The 21,631-nt window shown below is 30.1% G+C and overlaps 2 protein-coding genes across 5 annotated transcripts in view; one reads left to right on the top strand and one right to left on the bottom strand.

The window, feature by feature from the left end:
• Nucleotides 1-21,631, bottom strand: part of LOC108726988 (calcium/calmodulin-dependent 3',5'-cyclic nucleotide phosphodiesterase 1A) — an 85,858-nt gene that overhangs the window by 22,827 nt on the left and 41,400 nt on the right. The window lies entirely within an intron of this gene.
• Hbg3 (alpha-glucosidase) lies at nt 1,062-10,964 on the top strand. Its single transcript, XM_018454861.1, has 9 exons — nt 1,062-1,191; nt 2,340-2,504; nt 3,145-3,482; nt 4,910-5,035; nt 7,286-7,696; nt 7,947-8,202; nt 10,069-10,264; nt 10,487-10,624; nt 10,786-10,964. Exons 2-9 carry the CDS (start codon nt 2,351-2,353, stop codon nt 10,871-10,873), a joined length of 1,707 nt encoding a protein of 568 aa, XP_018310363.1. The 5' UTR covers nt 1,062-1,191; nt 2,340-2,350; the 3' UTR covers nt 10,874-10,964.

Below are 21,631 nucleotides of genomic sequence, written 5' to 3'. Positions count from 1 at the left end.
CTAAAAGCTTAGGACGCTCGTATGGAATACAAGAGATCCGGGTTCGACTCCCGGCCAAGGTAATATTTTTCGCAATAAATTTATTTACAGTTTTTCAGCATATTAACATCCTCCTAATATGATACCGGATTGAACATAAAAAATTATTAAAATTTGCTTGTCAATTCAATTTAATTTGTGATATTATTTCAATCGTTTAATTGCGTTTATAAATCCGGAAAACCAATTCGGCGCGCAGTTCAAATGATTACAAATATGGTATGTATGCATGTACATATATGTATAGTATATATATATATATATAATTCACATTTGAATTATTTAAGGTCTAGCGTCGACCGTCATAGACTTTAATATTCTTACTTGTTGTGTATTCTCATTGCGGTCTTAATAAAATTATTTTATACTATATATGTACATTTATGTGTATTTATTTGAAATCTAGACCTAAGTTTTCCTTTCTATTCCATCATTTATGTATATTACTCACATGCCAAAAAGTAAAAAAAAATTATGAAAAAATGTCATTTAAACCCATTTTCGGAGCCACTTTTAGGGGACTTTGAATCCATTTTTCAACGAATATCAAATTTTCCGAGCGAATGACACTCATTTTAGTTAATAAAAGGTGGGATTATATTATAACTTCTAACCGTTACTTTTTCAAAACTAATTGGACATCTGGGTAACTTCCCTTGTTAGTAACAGATAAGGCTCGCAGAGCCTTCTTTGATTAATTGCACACAAATCTGACTATAGACTTTTTTCAAAAAAACGAGGTTATAATAGTTTAAAAAATTAAGATTTTAATGGTCGCAGAAAAGTAATAGGTCATCGGAAAGATATCACATTTAAAGCAGGAAATTCTGCGTACATATACGTATTTCTGCACGTTCTACTTACAATTTAATTTTCTCTCGACACTGTTTCAGTTGTTATACCATTAATAGCTTATCTTGAAGGATAAATTGAAGTCAGATAAAAAACAAAGATACATATCTCGCGATGAGACACATATCGTCATATAATCCGCGCAGAATTCATTAGTTGTGTACATGAAACCCTACTTAACTGTATAATTATATAATGCAGCTATAAAAGAAGAAAGATTCATTTATTTTACAACAGTAGGTTATAGAGCAAGTGTCCAAGAAGTATCCAAACATAAGCATTCGTGCCGACGAATTGTTAGTAAGTGCAACAATTTAATTGTTATGATAGTTATCATTTTGCAAACTTTATAATAATACGGTAACAAAAACTAAAATAATTAAATTAAGTGGCTGCTATTTTGAGGTGTCTCAAAATATATGCACATATAACACAGATAGATATTAGAATAATAATAGAAGATATGAGAGATATTTTGTAATCATTTTAGAAATAATTTATACTATTGTTCAAAAGTTTCAACATTCTTCATTCATAAAAATTTTAATTTAAAAAAAAAATAAAATATGAATATAGTTTGCATATATTATGTTTTTTAATTTAATATTTTCATACAACATTTTTACTAAAATTAGAAAAAGGGACTTATTTTTTCCCAGAATTTGACTTCTTTTCAAGCTTATAAATAGACAAAGAGGCCACTGTAGTAATTTTGTTATTCATAGCGACAAGTAGGTATGGGAAGAGGGTAACTTTTTATTTCATGTAGTACATAAAAAATATATACATATATGGAGTATTCTCTGTCAAATCGGCCACTCCCCTGTTCATTTCAATTTTTGAGATAAAATTCTTTATATAAATGGGACAGGGTGTCCCATTTTTATGTCCCACCCTAAATAACTTCTTTTTTATTTTTGATCTTAGAAAAAAGTTTCAGACAAAAGTTGTATGGTTCTGAGGGGGACATAAGATGGTTTCATTAGTTTGACCTTGAATAGTTGCTTGAAGATCACGTGAAGGTTACCTTTAATTTCTTAAACAGAACCCTCTACTTTTTATTGCACATTCTTATAGATCATCTCGAGAGCTTTTCAAAACACTATAATTAAGTACCTTTTCGTTAAGTACTTGTTAAGTTATAAGACAAGATCGGGACATGATCCGGCCGGTCAAGACAAGATAAAGGCACGATCCGGCCGAATCATTTAGCCGGATTTATTTTTGGACACTTTTTGGACCACTGTCTATTTTTAAAAATTTAGTTATATCTTTGCTTTATCTCTCATAAATCTAACGTTAAACTTCCATCTTTTATCTTCTATTCTATATCTTTTGAAATAAATCGTAATTTTTTTATACTATTTATTTAGAGAATGATTCTCTATACAAATATTATTACATATTTATGTTATTGTATAAGTAATTTTTTATAATTCATTTTTAAGATCCAACAAGGATGAAGGGTATAATAACGCTTTGTGCGATATTACTATTGTCTAATCTCGAGTGTAGTGAATCTACTTCAGAATGGTGGCAGTCAATGTCTCTTTATCAAATTTATCCTAGAAGTTTCAAGGATAGTGATGGTGACGGTGTCGGAGATCTTAAAGGTTTTTTCAAAAGTTTTTTTCTATTTACATTTATAAAACCTGGAGGAAATTACTGTAATTTTTATAAAGAAGGGGAAAAGAGAAGTGGAGTGAGTGAGTGAGTGAGAGAGAGAGAGAGAGAGAGAGAGAGAAAGCAATATAATTATGTATTGTAATAAAATAATAAAATAATATGTAATAAAAATATATTGTTTTAAATGGTAACATAGCATTTAAAAAAATAAATAACAGTGAATAAATTATGGTCTTCGCATCATTTCATTGAGATATCGTTATTACATTAATGTCATTTCATATCTATTATAAATGTTCAGAAAAGAAGATGTTTAGATGTTAAGGTATTTCATAAATTTAGAAATTTACAGTTCTAATAAAAATTCTTTATCGAATATATATAGAATCAATTTAAAAAATCTTCAATCCTTTCAGATAGTTTGAACTAAATTAATTATTAAATTTTTTTAAATCGTTTATACTCTTCTAATATTAATTATCTTGGTAATTTAATTGATTACATATCTACGAAAAAGTTAAATACTTCTAAAATTAAACGGCTATCGTATCTATTTACTTAATCACACACTAAAAATTAGCAAAAAGATGTTTCGTGAAAAGACTTGGCAAGTTTCTGTATATACAGGTATCATAAGCAAACTGGAACATCTCATTGAGTCGAATGTTGATGCTTTCTGGTTATCTCCGATTTATCCTAGTCCGATGATCGATTTTGGTTACGACATTTCCGATTTTGTCAATATCGACAAAACGTTTGGCACTATGAAGGATTTTGAGGTACTCGCAAATGCCACGCATGATGCGTCAATGAAGATTATTATGGATTTTGTTCCTAATCATTCGTCGGATCAGCACGAATGGTTCCAAAAAAGTTTACAAAGCATAGAACCTTACACTAACTATTACGTATGGCATAAAGGCAAGGTGCTACCGAACGGAACGGTTACAGTGCCGAATAATTGGGTAAGTAATTAGGTAACTCGAAGCTACATGTAACATGACTGAGGAGACAGCGGAGACTGACGAGGCGAGAAATGTGTAGGGCCGTTGTTAATGTCAGTAAATTAATCCAAGGCTGAATATGCGAATGCGCACGCGATGTTCAAATTTCAAGTATCCTCTTTCGTGTCCTTTGAATGGGATTAAGCGTAGCTTTTATTATTAATTTCCTTATTTTTCTTATTTTCCTTTATTATTAATTTCACATTATGACAATATTTACTTCATATAAAAGCTGTACAATCTGTATTTACGAAATAGTAGTCTACGGACTAGTTAGTTTGCACGAAAAAACAATATGAAGTTCTTAGAATTGGACTTAGACATCTAATTAAAACATTATTGTTATACGAAAATTTATGTATATGTGTGCGTGAGATATTGAGGTATTACGTACTATTCTGTGTGTAGTGATGTGTCAGTGACACGTAAATCGTCTGTGTATAAATCCTACTTACACTATGACTAATTGTCTTTAGAATCCCCTTGATATTAGAAAATATTTGAACCAAGCATTCTGATTAGATTTTAAGCGTGCCACACACGCTCTGATTTATTTGTGCACGTTGCTTGTGCAAGCATATCGAATGAATTTTCATATTTACTTAAGTCATTTGTGCAAGCCAAAATAACTGTGCAGTTTTTGAGTTTTCTGACAAACATACGTTCAAGTAAATTTGCACATGTAGCTTGCACAAGTTTATTCAACGTATGTGGCCGGCTTTTTTTTCGCTTTATCATAGAGATGCACGAGTGACCTCGCAGTTATCCGAATTTCACATTTGAAGAGATTATTCGACTTTTGTTAACGCATAATATATAAATAATTATATAAATGTTTAAAAATGTTAAAAAATTTATAAGCTATGTTAATAGAAACATTTGAGGTCAGGTTATAAAGATAATAATTTATTACTTTCAAAGATATCGTTCATTAATTATTAAGAGATATTATTAAACTAACATCTAGTTATACATATACATTACAAATTATCTTCAATTAAAGTTAAATTTCGATTCAATTGCAATAACAAAAGCAAGCGGATTTAAATTAATACAATGCGTAACTTCTGAAAAACTTACTCCATCCATTGCTCGACATATTAAGGATTAAACTGACGATCCATCATTGTTATTACAAGTTTTGTATGCTTGTTTGAAATTATTCATCAATTACAAAATTATCAATATCATATAATATAACGTCATACGGCGCGTTTACTTGCAACGTGAAATAATACATTCAAACTGAGCAACCCTGCTACATTCCAATTAATACAAACGCATTGTTCTTTCGAATATCCCTGGTGTACTTGATGTTTTATATCTGTAGTTTTTGATGCATAATCACATATATAACAGAATAATTGTGCGATTATTTGCATGCATAGGTGAGCGTGTTCGGTGGATCAGCATGGACCTGGCGTGAAGAACGACAAGCATATTATTTTCATCAGTTTGCACCACAGCAGCCCGATCTCAACTATGAAAATGAAAACGTAGTGAATGCAATGAAGGTACGTACGAAATAATAATCATGCTGAAATTTAGGTCAATGTTTCATGCCAAATTATTGTGACAGACTAATTATTGAATATAAAATTATGATTCTGTATTAGTATAATATATTTTGCAAAAGAATTGGTAATCTTATAAGTCTTATAACAAGAATTCACGCAGAAACTGTGGTGAATTTCCGGTTACTTATAGGAGACAGCTTGTCAGCTAAATTAATTTCGTATTTAATAACTTGGAGGCAAAATCAGATAAGTGGCTCAATTGCAGTTCGATGCGAAAAAAATTATCGCTAATGAAATATTCAATTTTCTCAATCATGCAGAACTTAGATCAAAACCGATATCGGATTATCTTATTATCTCATTGTCTTGGGGAACCACAACAGTAAAGCTGCGTAGGGGCGACGGATTACAACGTGTCGTCGATGTCACGAAGGGTGAAAATAAATCCGGCCTGTATATATCGTGCAAGGACATCGCTTTTTCCGTCATTATCGCCCTGTGCGCGACAGATTTTCTGTTCATCGTTGCGCTGCGAAACGAAAAGCAAACACCGTTCTGTTTTTTTTTCCGCTCTTTCAGTAATTTGCTCGAAATTATTGGTATTTCAGAAAAATCACGATCGCGATAAAAATCGATCGACGGTACGATATACGTAATATATATCTAATGTCGTATAAAGTCGCATTTTTTACACCAAAAGTAATTAACTTGCACATAAATCAAGACAAATCGTTAAAATATATATATATATGTATATGAAATGAACGAGAAATGTTTTCTTCGATCACGTTGTCGTGTTGACTAGAAAACGGACGCAATTAATTGCTCGTTGCGCGAACGCGATGAACGTAAAATTATACTTGCGAAATGAATCAAGAAGCAGGTGTACTATTTACCAATTTTTTAAAGATGTGAACACTTAAAATATCGCTCATATACGCCATACACTAACACGATTTAACGAGGAAAATGATCGATAATGATCGTCCAACTGTACGGTGACAAATGTCCAGCGGGCGTGAAGCGAGATAATTACGATCAATTTAACAAACAAAAGTTCGCCGAGCTGGAATAACAACTTTCAAATAAATTATTTGCACATCGTACTTAATTAAAGGCTAAAGGTCAAGTTTTCTCGTTGGCCGTTATAATACGTTTTCTCTTCTTTTTATAGCATAGTACAGAGAATTAGTAGAATTATAGTACATGAAAGTTTTGCAAGCATTCATATTCTACGGTCAAATCCTGTGCGCGTAATTTGAGAAACGGTGAAATGGTGAAATATCCAGCTGTAATACCGAAAGTTGTAAAGTACACTGGTACACGCAATAAAATCCGGATTGGACAAACTATCGTGTAGTGAATAGAGCGGCAAGCTCGCGTGACGCTACACAATCTACAATTCCACATCATTTTTGTACTGATCCTAAAAACTCGGCGAAATTCCAAATGTGTCTTTCGTTTGTTTTATTTAATAATTACAAAAAACCTTTTTTCTCATTGCGTATTCTTTTCATTAAAACAGTATATAACAAACATTTTTTGGTCATTGCATTTCGTGGCTCGTGCGCGACAGATGTTAATATTTTATGCAATTTCTTTTCTTTCGTGAAAGTTTCTGCGAGCATCTTCTTATCATAGTCTTAATTCTTGAAAAACTCTTATGTCACAAAATTTTTTCTTAGATAGTGTCACGTTCATAATTTAAAGCTAGATTTAGCTTAGATTAGAAGATAAAGCTAGGAAATGACAATGAGAATAAACTGCAGCATTATTTTTCTTTGGAAATTTATATACATGTATTATCTAAGCAAAAATATATTAGCTAATCGGGAATGATTGCATCAATTTAATTTAAACATTGAATGAACAATTATAACACCTGCCTTTTTCACGTTTCTTATTATTACTAATTCAACCTGATACGAAATTACAGAAATAATCATATATACGTTATTTATACTAATCAAGACACTGTAAATTATGTTATAATACTTATAAACTACTACATATGTTATGGTTAATAACAAACTAACAATTTGATTTTGTGTAAAATAAAAAAAAATAATTAAATTATTTTATACATTTTGTACACCAATTATTATTTCGAGTGAGTGTGCCTTGAGGAACACATAGTCTAGTAGTAGTTTAATCCACTTGAAAATACATATAGATCGCGTAGACATATAGATGCTGTACTTAAGCATATATGTATGTATATATCGTGCTCTCCACTTCTGCCCTCAGGATGTCATGAGATTTTGGCTCGACAAGGGGGTGGATGGCTTCCGGGTGGACGCGGTGCCATTTTTGTGTGAGGACGTCAGGTTCTTGGACGAACCACTCACGGGTAATCTAAATCCTAATGACTACGGCTACACGCATAAGATATACACGAAGGACTTTCCGCATACCTACGAAGTAGTCAAAGGATGGCGAGAAGTGCTGAACGAATATTCGAATGAAAAAGTTATGATGATCGAGGCTTACGCGAACATGACGATGACGATGAAGTATTACATATACGGCGCACATTTTCCCTTCAATTTTGGTTTCATTACCGATACGAATCGAGATTCTAAAGCAATTGATTTCAAAAGATTGATTGATAGATGGATGGTAAACATGTCTGTTTTGAGAGCAACTGCTAACTGGGTGGTAAGTCGAATAAGAGAAACAATTGTCTTTCGAATCTATAAGGAATCAATCTCCAAATAGCTTCGCTTGATTAAAAGCTTGATATTTTTTAATATATTATGCAATATGCCTTTTTTTTAAACACTTAATAAATCGAGATGCGTTATCGTATAAACATCTCGAGCTTTTAAAATTAATAATAAATTAAATCGCAATAATATAATTCACATTGTAATCTCTTTTTACACATAATTGTATTCTCTTTTTACAGATAGGAAATCATGACAAATCGCGATTGGTCACTCGTTACGGACGATATCGAGCGGAAGCTGTAACCATGATGACTCTATTACTTCCTGGAGTGGCTGTAACTTATAACGGGGATGAAATCGGCATGAAGGACACGTGGATCTCATGGGAAGACACCAAAGATCCACAAGGTCGCAATGCTGGCAAAGATGGTTACGAGAAAGCATCTCGAGATCCCGCAAGAACACCGTTCCAATGGGACAACACCACTTCGGCTGGTATACGAGTTTACTTAAGCAACTTCTAAAATCGTTATATCAATCTATCAGTTAAATTCACTGAAACGCAATTTAAGTTGATTATTATCTGTAGTAATAACTAGAGTCCGACCGAAACTTTTACTGAAATTGAACCGAAACACTCGGCTACATGTCAATTTCAACCGAAACCGAAACCAAAATTTAAAAATAAGAATCCTATAAAGGCCATATGTATAGATATATCATACACTTCTTCTTCATAAACATGGTTCTGCGTAGAATCCGAATCTGAAACCAGAATTGGCCCATCACGTCAGGATTTTGAGATATTAGGGGATATATACTCGAAAAATGCGTTTTTATGCTACTTTAGAGGTTATGTACAGGACGCAACCAATTTTTTGGGTCTTTTGTGCTATTTGCATCATTTAGTAATATTCTTACCCTTCAAAATGAGATATTGATCGACTACCTACGATTTTTTTTCGCCAAGTTACGGGCATTTTAACCCACTTGCGTAACCGTTTTTCCCGTCTTTTTCGTTCCTGTTCTTAACAAACGTGAAACGACCACAAATATAACAAAAACTGTTAGGATCATTTAAACACTTACGCGGGGCCATTGTTAAGACAGCAAACAGTCACAATTGTGACTGTTTATATATTAGGACCTTGAATAACGGACAGCGCGTCTTGTGCGCTGCGGCTCTGAGTGCAAGGCGTCTACCAACTTTAAACAAATCATTAGTTTTAAACTTATTAATGCAATGAAAATGAAACTTTCCAGAACATTTGTTCATATCCGAATGAACAACTTTCTCGCTGAAAGTTTTAGGATGCTCGAAATTCGCTCGATAAACGAAGCACCTGAATGCATAAAAAAGGATATTTTGCAGGTGTGTATAAAAAAAATAATAAGTTGTTTGTTTATTGACAAATATCGGTTTTTCTTTCTTCACTATACGTGGAAAACTCTAATGATCATAACTTCAAAAATAGCAAAAAAACGCATTTTTCGAGTATATATCCTCAAATATCTCAAAATCCTGACGTGATAGGCCAATTCTGATTTCAGATTCGGATTCTACGCAGAAAATTACGTCGGAAATGACCCACAGCTTCCCAACAACAAAACCTTGTTGACCTGTGTAATGAGTGTTCGTTTTTAGTTTCGGTAAAAGTTTCGGTCGGACTCTAGTAATAACTATGAAAATTCATGGAAGCAGTTGATAAATAGAAATTAATTTTGCTGATAGCAAAATTTAAAGCTACCTTTCGTTAGTTCAAATAATAAAATATTTGAGTCATCGATAAAAGAATGTGTTGCTTATCATTTTGCAAATTTATTAATAATTTTAAAGTAGAAGAATATTTAGTGTTATTATCTACTTTGAAACTTTACTTGACGAAGTTAAATATCAATTTGATTGCGAATAGATTTCTTCTAAAAAAATCGATTAATGATTGACCTGTTAATAAATAACGAGAAATTTCATTAAATAACGGATCACTGTAAAAACTGGTTCATATCAAACGAAGTATATCGTTTTAATGTCAGTCTCGTGTCATGACCCACATATTAAAAATCAACGCAATATGTTTGTTAGGTCACGCGTCATATTTTGAGATTACGAAAAGAAAGTGGGTGAAAAATTCAAGATGAAACAAGTTGCTTACGATCAATCGTATTACAACGTACTACCATTGTCAATTTGAATTTGTCATTTGTAGCAGCATAATCTTGAAAAGGCAATAAATTCGAGAAACTTATAATATCGTATCACATCATATACAATATTGAAATCATAATTGAGTTCAGACGTGGTATACATAATTATTGAATTTCTCTGTGTTAAAGAAATCTAATTTACATTTATAATTTCAGGATTTTCCATGAATCAGAAAACGTGGCTACCGGTGAACAAAAATTACGTGACGCTTAATTTAGCCGCGCAAAAAGAACAGGACAACTCTTACAATGCTTTGTATAAAGCAGTTTCTGCTCTGCGAAAATTGCCTGTGGTTAAACGTGGAACCTTAACCACGACATTATTGAATAATGATATTTTCGCTTTTACTAGGTACAGTAAATATGTAATCGTAAAATTTAATAAAAAAAACTTGCAGTTATTCTGTAATAATATTGTTTAAGCACATTTTAGAAATTTAAAAACATATTTCATATTTTTACGTGCTAGCATAATATAATATGTACCTATATATTTTTTAATATTTAATTTTTCTAACGAGATAATGCGCTTAAAGTTGAATATAAAAACAGTATATAAATCCTGTACTTACAGGAAAATTAATGGAGAGGTAGTTTATGTAGTGGTAAATTTTGCAAATGAAGAAGCAATCGTTGATTTGTCAACGCTTGTTTATGCATCAAGTCAATTAACCGTTTATTATGCCACTACTAATGCTCATCATCTTATTGGGTAAGTACTTTCTTTCCGTATATAGTATATCAATTACACACTGTTATAAAATAAAATATTGTTATTATATACAATACAGCATTAAAATGGAAGAGAGGCGTTATATGTATTATCTCTTTATCTCAAATGTATACATAATTTTTACTTCTTTTCAAATATAGAAACATTATCAAAGATGTTGATGCCGTAAAAATTCCTGCATTAGGAGCTGTGATATATACTAACATAAAGCTAGATAAGAAGCCATGAAAATGGGTATTCAATCGAGGCATCATATTTTTTCAACGTAATTATATCTAATTCGCTTGCGGAAAATAATACATAGATAATACATAGATAACATAAATAATGCATGATATAAAAATGAAGTATCAAAGGAAATAGTGAATTATTATGATATAAATTAAGATATACTAATATTAAATGTTTCACAAGTAATATAAATTTCAGTTATCATATTTTTACATATGTACATACTTATATAATACATTTCAATAGTAACAAATTTTTTTATTATGATATATGATGTACGTAATAAAATCTTTAATAAAATGAAATTAAAGTTTTTAAAAGTTATAGTTACTATATCTTCTAAGTACCTATATATCACTACTTATATACTATATCATTACGTACGCGTGTACAAACTATGTTTATTTTTGCATGTTCTTTTATCTTATAGACCTTTCTTATACAATAAGCCATTACCTAAGTTTGAAGTCATAAGAAATTGACCAATCACAGTCGAATGCGAGAAGAATAAGCGATTATGATTGGTCAATTTCTTACGACTTAAGATTTAAAGCTTAGATAATGGCTTATTACAAGCCCATTATATAAAGAAGAAGGTGATATTATGATCAATGTATATTTATCGTGACCGTTCTTAATATCTCTGCTATTAGGTGACAAATTCCATTGATTACTTATGGAATTAAGTATTTGTTCAGTAGCTCGCCGTTGCACCATGACGCTAATATGCCAATACACGCAATAGTCAGCACTTATTATAATGCATTTTTAATTTCAAGGTTTTCGAAACGTTTTTAAGGGAGTCTCATTACATTATTACATTAGAGGATCAAAAAAAGTCGATTTTTCTTTTCATAAATCGATAGTACAACTCTTCGAAAATATGTCCCTAAAATTTTAGAACGAAATTCGAAGTCCTTCGGTATAAATTCTGCGCTTGTATATAGATACATGATACATAGGTATAATAAAAAATTAAAAAAAATTTTTTATTATAATTCTAAAGTACTCTTAAAGCCGTTCAATTTTCATGATGGAAATTTTTTTTCTATCTCTTATAGTTTCGATAGTATTCGCTTCGAAAGAAAAAAAAAACGATTTTTTTCGAGAGGGTGTTTCACCCTCTAAACCTCGAGATAAGCACAAACAAAAAAATATAGGTTTAATATTTTTTCATGCTCTACAAATATCCAAAGCTCATTAAAATCGGTGAGGGTCGGTTCCTTTGTTAGTTAGTTAGCACGAAAGAGACCCGAGTAGCTCGTAGAATGGTTCAAATTGCTCAAAATGAATTCCATGAGGAAGCTGAAGGATTGTTGCACGTCCCGGAATAACAGATTAGCCTCCGAGCACTGTAAGTATTCAAGAACTAAATCGAAAACTTTAAATGCGTTTTTCTCGAAATCTGTTTTCTTTAATTTTGTGTACACGATTGAAAAAAAAAGTATTTGACCAATCGACTTTTTATAGGACTCGTTAGTTAGCAAATAGTCAACTATTTTCGATAAACCTAAAAAATTAAATAAAAATCAACATTAACAATTTTTTTGCATAAAAAACGGCTGCTATCTAGTAAAAATCATAACTTTTTTCGACATTGTAACGCTGAAGATGATTCAAACAGGAAACGTACGAAATCAGATAGTATTACCTAATATAATATATTTCTCGAAATCTTCAACAACCAGAGATTGACTCCTATAGCCTTTTCACGAATTTTTGTCGTTGTTGTGTGATATTAATTAATGCAGTCAATAAAAAAAATTTTTATTAGTTAATTTAATTTTATTATTATAATTAATTTCAAGTTAAAAGTGACGATCAATTGTGTCATCATAAGAATATATAAATTATGTAATCATTTAAATCACGATGTTAACATAAAACTTGTTTCATTAAATACCTACTTGATATAGATTACGTTCTTATAATATCAAATTTAATCAATAAACATGATACTTATATGTGTTCCAATAAGATGACAATTATCGGTTGTGTTCGGAGAATGCTATCAGTGTTATTATATCATTCTATCCTTGTTTTATGTCCAATAAACGACAAAGATAAATGACACAATAGCGTTGATAGCGCGCCCCCTAAACGCAGCAATCGAGAATATAGTGAAATTATAGTTAAATTATTTTAAATATAATTATTAATAAATACAGATATATGTATTCAATTAACAAAAAAGTAGTATATTAAGAAATGTTTTTGCAAAGTAATGAGTGTTAGAGTTTGAATATGTCGGAACAGATATCATCTATAATTATCTATATGTCACTGATAATTTTGTAAATAAAAGATAAATACGCAATATATCATGAGCAAGAGATTACCGTGCGATATGGAATTTTCATGACTTCGTCATATGTGTAAACAATATTAATTACACCTTGTTAAGTATAATTAAGAGATATTTTTCTTCTTCTCTGTAATATAATTAAACTTCAATATTATACAATAATTAATAAACTTTAAGATTTTCTTAAGAAAAAACTGCTCGCGATTTAATTAAAGATTGGATCTTTCAATTTTAAACGGACCGGCAATTCAAACTGTAATTAAATTTTCTTATAGAAGAAATGTAATAAAAAAACTTATACTGAATAAGAGAATAAGCAAATAAAATGAAATTACCGCTGAAATTTCAGATCGCTAAAAATTCAAAGTGCTTAAATTCTTTTTCTTATTAATTTGTCTACGATTTTTTCTTTTTTCTTTTTTCTAAATTTGTAGGATTGTTATATCGAACAACAATCCGGACTTAGATGATTATATCTTCTTTCAATGTATATTTCGCTATCAGTTTTCAGAAGACTACGTAATTTCATTCGCGTGAAACGGCAAATTGTTATCCACGATTAGTATTACCAGCATATCTCAGATAATACTATCTCTTGAATAATCTGACAATTATCACGAGCTCGCGAGATTCTTTCAGTTCGTTTGATAAGGCTTTTTTTCAATGTTATCCGCTTCACATATAAATTACGATATCGGAAAGCATGTTACGTAAAATTGTAAAGATGTTCGAACCGCAGTACCGCGTCATTCTCTTAGGTCTGCTATTGACGGTTGTCCTGACCTCGGGAGAGATCACGAATCGAGGATGGTGGAATCATACGGTTTTTTATCAAATTTACCCTCGCAGTTTTATGGATTCCGACAATGACGGCGTGGGCGATCTCCAAGGTAAAACAAAACAAAAAAAAACAAAAATTTATCAAGCATTTAAAACGCATTGTGTTATATTATATATATTTTTGTGTTATATATACATTCGTGCTTTGTCTACGTAATGATTTTCATGATAAGTATCAATAAATATAACGTTGTCACACACTTACCTAACGTAATTGCATATTTGAAAATAGTTTGGTAACGAGAAGAAATTTGAATAGTTATGTCTTTCAAATTTTGCTGTCTTAAGTTATAGCGTATATTTCCGACATATAGTGAATGCAAAAAGTATTCGTACAGAGAAAATATTTTTTTAAGAAAACTTATTTTTAAAAAGTAAACATTATTCCCTCCCCCCAACAAGAAATGACTCATCGAATTGATATCGGATCGATATCGATCGAATAATGGACACCAATTCGACGTCAATTCAACGTCTAATTAACAGTCATTTCTTGGTAGGTAATTAATAACTTATTAGTATATAAAATAAAATAGATTGTATGTTTCTTAAAATATACCAAAAAGATGTATATAATTATAGAAAATGTCATCTTAACAGTAAGCGAAAATTAAAAATTGTATTGTTTGGACGCTCAAAAAGTATTCGTACAGTCGAAAAATTTAGCTTCTAAAATCAGGAATATACGCGACGCTCGTTTGTTTATATTAGAACCAAATGTATTCATTGTATAAAATTGCTAATTAACGTTTATTTTCTAAATAAGTTTTGTTTTATAAAAAATTTCCTTGTACAAATACTTTTTGCAGTCACTGTAATATAATTAGAAAAAAATAAAAAAATATCAAACTGGCTACTATGTATATGTATAAATAATAGAGTTACTATATATTAAAAAATTTTAATTTTTTAATTATATTTCTTGCATTAATATCATTTATAACAGAAAGTAATTTAATTAAATATTACACAGAAAATGGTGCTAACAAAGGAAGTTTCACAACTGTCTAGAACTGATTTGATTCTCTATGAAATATGTTGTTAAACACGAAAAACTAAGAGACACGTATTTTTTTATACGTGCCCCAACTCATACTTAAGGAGTGAAACCCCCCTTTGAAAAAATACGTGTCTCTTAGATTTTCGTGTTTGACAACATATTTCATGGAGAATCAAATCGATTCCAGACAGTTGTGAAACTTCCCTTGTAAGTATAACAGTATGATAAATACTATTAAAATGCTTAAAGTAAAAAAAAACGTGACATCACAATAATAGATTGCCATTTCGTAATGCGCTAGAAATTTCTATGTTTGTTTCAAAACTTTAAGAATCTTATCTCGAAGTACGTTAATTCATTCGTTAACGTAATGTAATATTCCATAAAAAATTTCACAAAAATTTCTGAGTACAATTATATTTGATATTTCATATTTTTTCCCTCTTATTTTAATTATATATATATGTATATAAAAACATTTAAATTAATATTTTCACATACATGCACGTATTTAAAAAATGCATATTTACACCTTGTATTATTATTGGAAATATCCCGATAACAAGATAAATCTTTTATAATGTCAAAAAGTATATTAAAAGTAGAAGTGTTTGTTACAAATTATCATTGATTAATGTGTTAATCTTTGTTTATGACAGGTATAACGAGCAAACTTGATTACTTGAAGGAATCTGGAATAGGAGCAATATGGATATCACCCATCAATCGAAGCCCTATGGTAGATTTTGGATATGATATTTCAGATTTTAAAGACATTGACAAAATATTTGGTAAATTGGTGGATTTCGAAAATCTTGTAAAACGGGCTAAAGAAATTGGATTAAAGGTAATAAAAAATAAAACGTATTTAAGGTAAAAGCATTAGATGTGGATCAGGCATTAGTTCTGTGGATTACTTTTTATATTTAAATAATTATAGTATTTTCCATTAAACGATACATATCACAAGATTCTTTAGCATTTGTTTTATCTCTTTCAAGTGTCAATTGAATTCAATTTATTAGAAACAGCGCTACACATTTTACTGACGTCATTAAATAATCAAATGTGCGAAGTTAATTAACGTATGTATCTTTAAAAACTCATTCAAGGAGTAATATCATAAGAATTGCCTTATGGCTTTTATAATAATAAATAGCATTAGATTTCGTGGAAGAACTCAACGTTGCTCAGTTGAGATTAAATGTGTCCGCGAGTGTTGTTTAATCACTATGTTATAACGATACTTTTATTGCGTAAATTTATTATAAAAAAGTTTAAAAACTTATCAAATCTTACAAATGATGCCATCCCGAAAAGATTTATTTGTTTTAAGTATCAAAATAGAATATAAAATAGTATACATGTCTATATGCAAAAAGTGTTACTTTTCATAATTTAACAGTTTTATTGCTAAACGTTTAATTTTCATTAATTTTTTTTAATTATTATTAATTTTTAACTGTCACTAATTTTAAATAAACTTGAATGTTAAAATTGCATCATGATTCACAATTAGACCCTAGAACTAGATGTGGATCATCAATTATAATTTCGTTATATGTATATTACTACGGTATGCATGCGCAAATCATTTTTATTATTCTTATGGGATGTACTAACGTCACCGAAAAGGATAAAATATTTGGTGAAATGATCTGTAATTAGTACATGGGGTCTAATTGTGGATAATTGTCATTACTTTATTTAGTTCAAATTAAAACATATAAAACGGTAATGAAATGGAATAAAATCATCTATAATGTAATCTTTTTTTAAAGAGCGATCCACAACTAATGGTTTTATCCTATATAAAAATAATGTTTATTTTAAAACATATTTCAACCGAGTATTAATTTTGTCAAATTTTAATATCTCATAATATAATATTTAATTTCGTCAATACTAATATTTAATTAATTCAATTCTTTTAGGTCATTCTCGATCTCGTACCTAATCATACTTCCGATGAACATTATTGGTTCCAAATGAGTTTAAATCGTACCGGCAAATATGAACATTATTATATATGGGCAGATGGAAAAAATAATAACAGGCCACCAAATAATTGGTTGAGTGTATTTAGTGGTTCGGCTTGGACATTCAACAATATACGTAAACAATGGTATTTCCATCAATTTCATTGGAAGCAACCAGATTTGAATTACTCTAATCCCTATGTGCAGGAGGAAATAAGGGTAAAACATATATTTTGTGAAACATTATATTTTGTGATAGAATGAAATACAAAAGTCTCGTCTGTGCAACGGTTATATCTCTAACGCGTTGATTAATTACAGACAAGATGCAAAATATACGCTGCATATAATATAGCATGTGGTTGTTGAATCGCGCATGTTCGTATTTTTATGTTACATAGGAAACTATTATATACTGGTTGAGAAAAGGCGTGGACGGATTTCGCGTAGACGCAGTACCGCATCTTTTCGAAACAAATTATACTGTAGATGAACCTAAGAGTAATATAAAGGATGTATCAGAAGATGATTATAATTATTTAATTCATACGTTAACGAAAGATCAGCCACAAACATATGATTTAGTACAAAGCTGGAGGAAGATTTTGGATGACTATGCTCTTAATAGTAACACAGATGAAAAGGTAACATTTGCTTTTAATATCATATATATCAATGTCTTTAAATATAAAAATATCTTTAAATTTAAGTCAGTAATTATATCATTTTTAGAAAATTAGAATTAATTTATTTTTATATTACTGTTGTTCTTTTTATCATTCCACTGTTTGCGTTCTTACTGACAATACAAGCATTGCGTTCACTACTGACCAAAAGCCTCATTTTAATACATGAACATATATTTAATACGGTAACTCGATCCATGTAAGTTTGTAATTTAATCAACTATTCTACCATATTTAAATCTTTGTGTCTCATTTACCATGACATTATCTAGATATCTACTACCGATTGACTTCACATATTTTATTTCTGACTCTACTTTTTTCGAACGAGAAAGTAGTTTTTCAACTTGGACCTCGGTTACACACTAACGAAGAATGTTACATCGTTTTGACAATCATCATTAAATTTTGTGTTAGAATGTGATTTTTAAAACGTTATGATTAAGAATTATGTCATATTTCTTTTGTCTATCATTTATAAATTAAGGTTATCTTTTATTTATTATTCTAATGAACTGAGGAAGACTAACAATAAGTAAAGTCGAAACGTTTCCTAGATATTATATTTTAACTTTAATTGAGTAACACTCTAATAAACTATTTTATATTTTTAACCTAATTATCTGTTCATAAATCGACCTATTTACTATCGTTACTTTTATATTACATTACTTTAATATATATTTGAATTATACACAGACATCTTTCTTTCTATTTTTTTGCATATATCAGGTGATGATGACTGAAGCATACACTTCATTAGAAGATACAACCAAATATTACAACTATGGTTCTCATATTCCTTTCAATTTTAATTTTATCGTGAATGTGACTGCTACCTCAAATGTTAGTGTGTTTAAAAGTATAATAGAAGAATGGATAAAAGCGATGCCCAAAGACAGTGTCGCTAACTGGGTGGTAAGAAAATGTTTTCTCATATACTTCCATTATTTATATTATATAGCAAAACAGTAATATAATACAAAAATATATTTAATTTTCAAATTTTGCAACTATTCATTTAATTACATTATTATTAAAAGTATTTTCATTAAGTCACTTTTTAAAAGAGAAAAGAGAGCAATTGCTATGACAATATGATATCAAACACACGCGCGCGCGCGTGCGTGTGCATGTGGGTGTGTACATATATAAATGTGTAATAACATAATTTAATACGCTTTAACAAAGGATTTATAACTGTTGTGGTAAATTTATATAACAGCATGTTAATTTGTACATATAAAATTGATGCTGAAGCATAGAATAATTAAACCTCATTATAGTATTTAAAAATCCTATTTTTTTATATTTTCTTATTTTTATTTTTGTCATTAATAATTACATATATATATAACAGCTAAACTAATTTATTTTATGAAATAAAACTAACAGTAAAGTTTATAATACAGATATAGTGCAACAATATGTAATTTATAGAAGTCCACTAACAGCAAAATATTTGCAGATGGGAAATCATGATCGTAATCGTACTGCTTCGCGTTTCCCTGGAAGGGCCGATCAGATGACAATGTTAGCCATGATACTGCCAGGCGTGGCAGTGACATACTACGGCGAAGAAATTGGAATGGTTGATAAGATGGATATATCTTGGAATGATACGCAGGATCCTCAAGCTTGTAACGCGGGTATAGATAAATATAAAAGTCGATCTCGCGATCCTGTCCGCACACCATTCCAATGGAACATTAACAAAAATGCAGGTAAAAATCACATAAAGTTATAAATTTATGTTTATTTTAAAATTTCCCCTATATATACGTAAAAAATTAAAAACAAGAGAATTACATGTGTGAAAATTTTTTGATGTATAAAGACTCATTTCGACAATTTCTAAAATATCATAGATATTGTATTAGGTATATGTATATGTCAGAAGAAATCAAATATTAGTGAAAAAGTTTAAATATGAAAAAAAAACAAAATATTTCTAAATATTATTAACAAACTAAATATTTTGAAAATTAATTTTAAGTTATAAAAAAGGATTGCTTAATGATAAAATCTCGTTTATTAATCGACAGGATTCAGTAACGCTACTAAAACATGGTTACCAGTTAACGATAATTATAACAACGTAAATTTATTAGTACAAAAAAGTAAAGAAGACTCTCACTATAATGTTTATCGCGCTCTGACGCAGCTGCGTAATACATCGGATGCGCTCAAATTTGGATCATTAACTACCGATATCATAAACAATACCGTTTTATGTGTTCTACGTAAAACGGACAAGGATGCTGTGACATTATTAATAAATTTCTCAGACGAAAAAAAACAAGAGATTGATTTAACAAAAGTCTTAACGGGATTCAAAACCGGTACAATTAAAGTAGCGAGCGTAGGTTCTGGAATAAAGCAAAAGTAAGTATAAATGTTTGATAACTCGTTGGCAAATTAAAACAATTAGAATTTCATATACTACAAAAAATCACTGTAAAAGAATTGATCTATTATTTCTTTGGCTCGTAGCCCTTTTTTTAATTATTGATATTATTTCTATGTTTTTCAGTCAAACTGTTGAGCTGAACAACGTTAGTATCCCACCGGCAGGTTCAATAGTTCTAACTAACTCTACAGCTTCACTAAAAATGTATATTGCTTCGCTTCAAACGATTCTACTATTATTATTTTCTTTGATAATAACGTTGTACAAATAAGGAATAATAAAATTAATTAACGAGGAGATATTTGCTCTATATATAATCATAATATTATAGTAAAAATCTATTCTACTAACTATACTCGTTTTCATAACTGTTTATCCCTTCCTTTGTACCGTTCCATTAAGTCCCGCGCCACTTTTCCTTATACCATACCGCCGGAAAACTCTTCAATATGTTACCCTTCTCCATAAGGTCATCTCTCTCGCTTTCTTCTTTTCGCTCCGCGCAATCAGCTTTAAGGCAAACAATCCTTTATATTGATTCTATCTCTATATGCCAATATGTCATCCGCGTCATTAGCGTCCACTCAGTGTATCGTTTTTGTACTGCGTATAAGTCTATTCGCAAAATTACGCTTATTATATCTGTTCAATTATGTTAACACATATAATTATATAATACATTCTGTTCTTATCGAATCATGTGTTTAGTGTCTCTTGTTACATTTATTGATCGATAGAAATGTTATAGGTGTTTATGTTATTTTGTTGCGTTCATTATTCTCTTCTCATCTTTTTGTCATTTATCATATTTATACATTTATAAAATATTTCGCTAAAATAACCGATTAGACATCATACCAACAGTCATGTTGTAGCCTCACCAAGTGCGTTGTCAGATTCTATGGGCGGAATCCATAGATATTGCTCAAGATTCGAGATGGTTAAGTGCATGAACCAATCAGAGAGCCATATTAGAATCTTAAGATCTTGCTTAAGATTAAGAACGGACTATGGATACCAGCCTATACATTTGTATATTCTTATTTTTGTAGTCAACTCGTATGCAATAAAGTGTTATAATAATATCTACAAAAGGTATCATTTAGCTTTATTAATTATAGATGTTAATAACGTCACTATTAAATTTATCTTTTTATAATATGATCGATGCAAGAAATGTTGAATTCAAAAGTATAGTATAAATGCAACAATATATCATAAATATGCGATAATTTAATAATTGTCTTTCAACATGCATATCAAATCTGAAAAGTTTCTTGATTCCTTCCTTTTGTATTTAACGCATCGTAGACTTTTCTACAAATATTTTAATATATGAGTAGAACATTTTTTTTTTAAATATAAAGTTTATTCGGCCTTTACGAGCAAATTCGTTACAAAGATGAAAAACTGTGGAACCAATTTTTACATCTAATCCCGATTGATGGAAAAATATCTGCGTACGCAAAAAGCTTCATGAGAGATTAAGAATAGGATCAAACAGCAAGTGTGTGTGTGTGTGTGTGTGTGTGTGT

The sequence above is a fragment of the Mycetomoellerius zeteki genome, unplaced genomic scaffold (assembly GCF_001594055.1).
Source record: "Mycetomoellerius zeteki isolate Tzet28-1 unplaced genomic scaffold, Tzet1.0 scaffold46, whole genome shotgun sequence".
Taxonomy (NCBI): domain Eukaryota; kingdom Metazoa; phylum Arthropoda; class Insecta; order Hymenoptera; family Formicidae; genus Mycetomoellerius; species Mycetomoellerius zeteki.
This window is presented reverse-complemented; position numbering and strand designations above follow the sequence as displayed.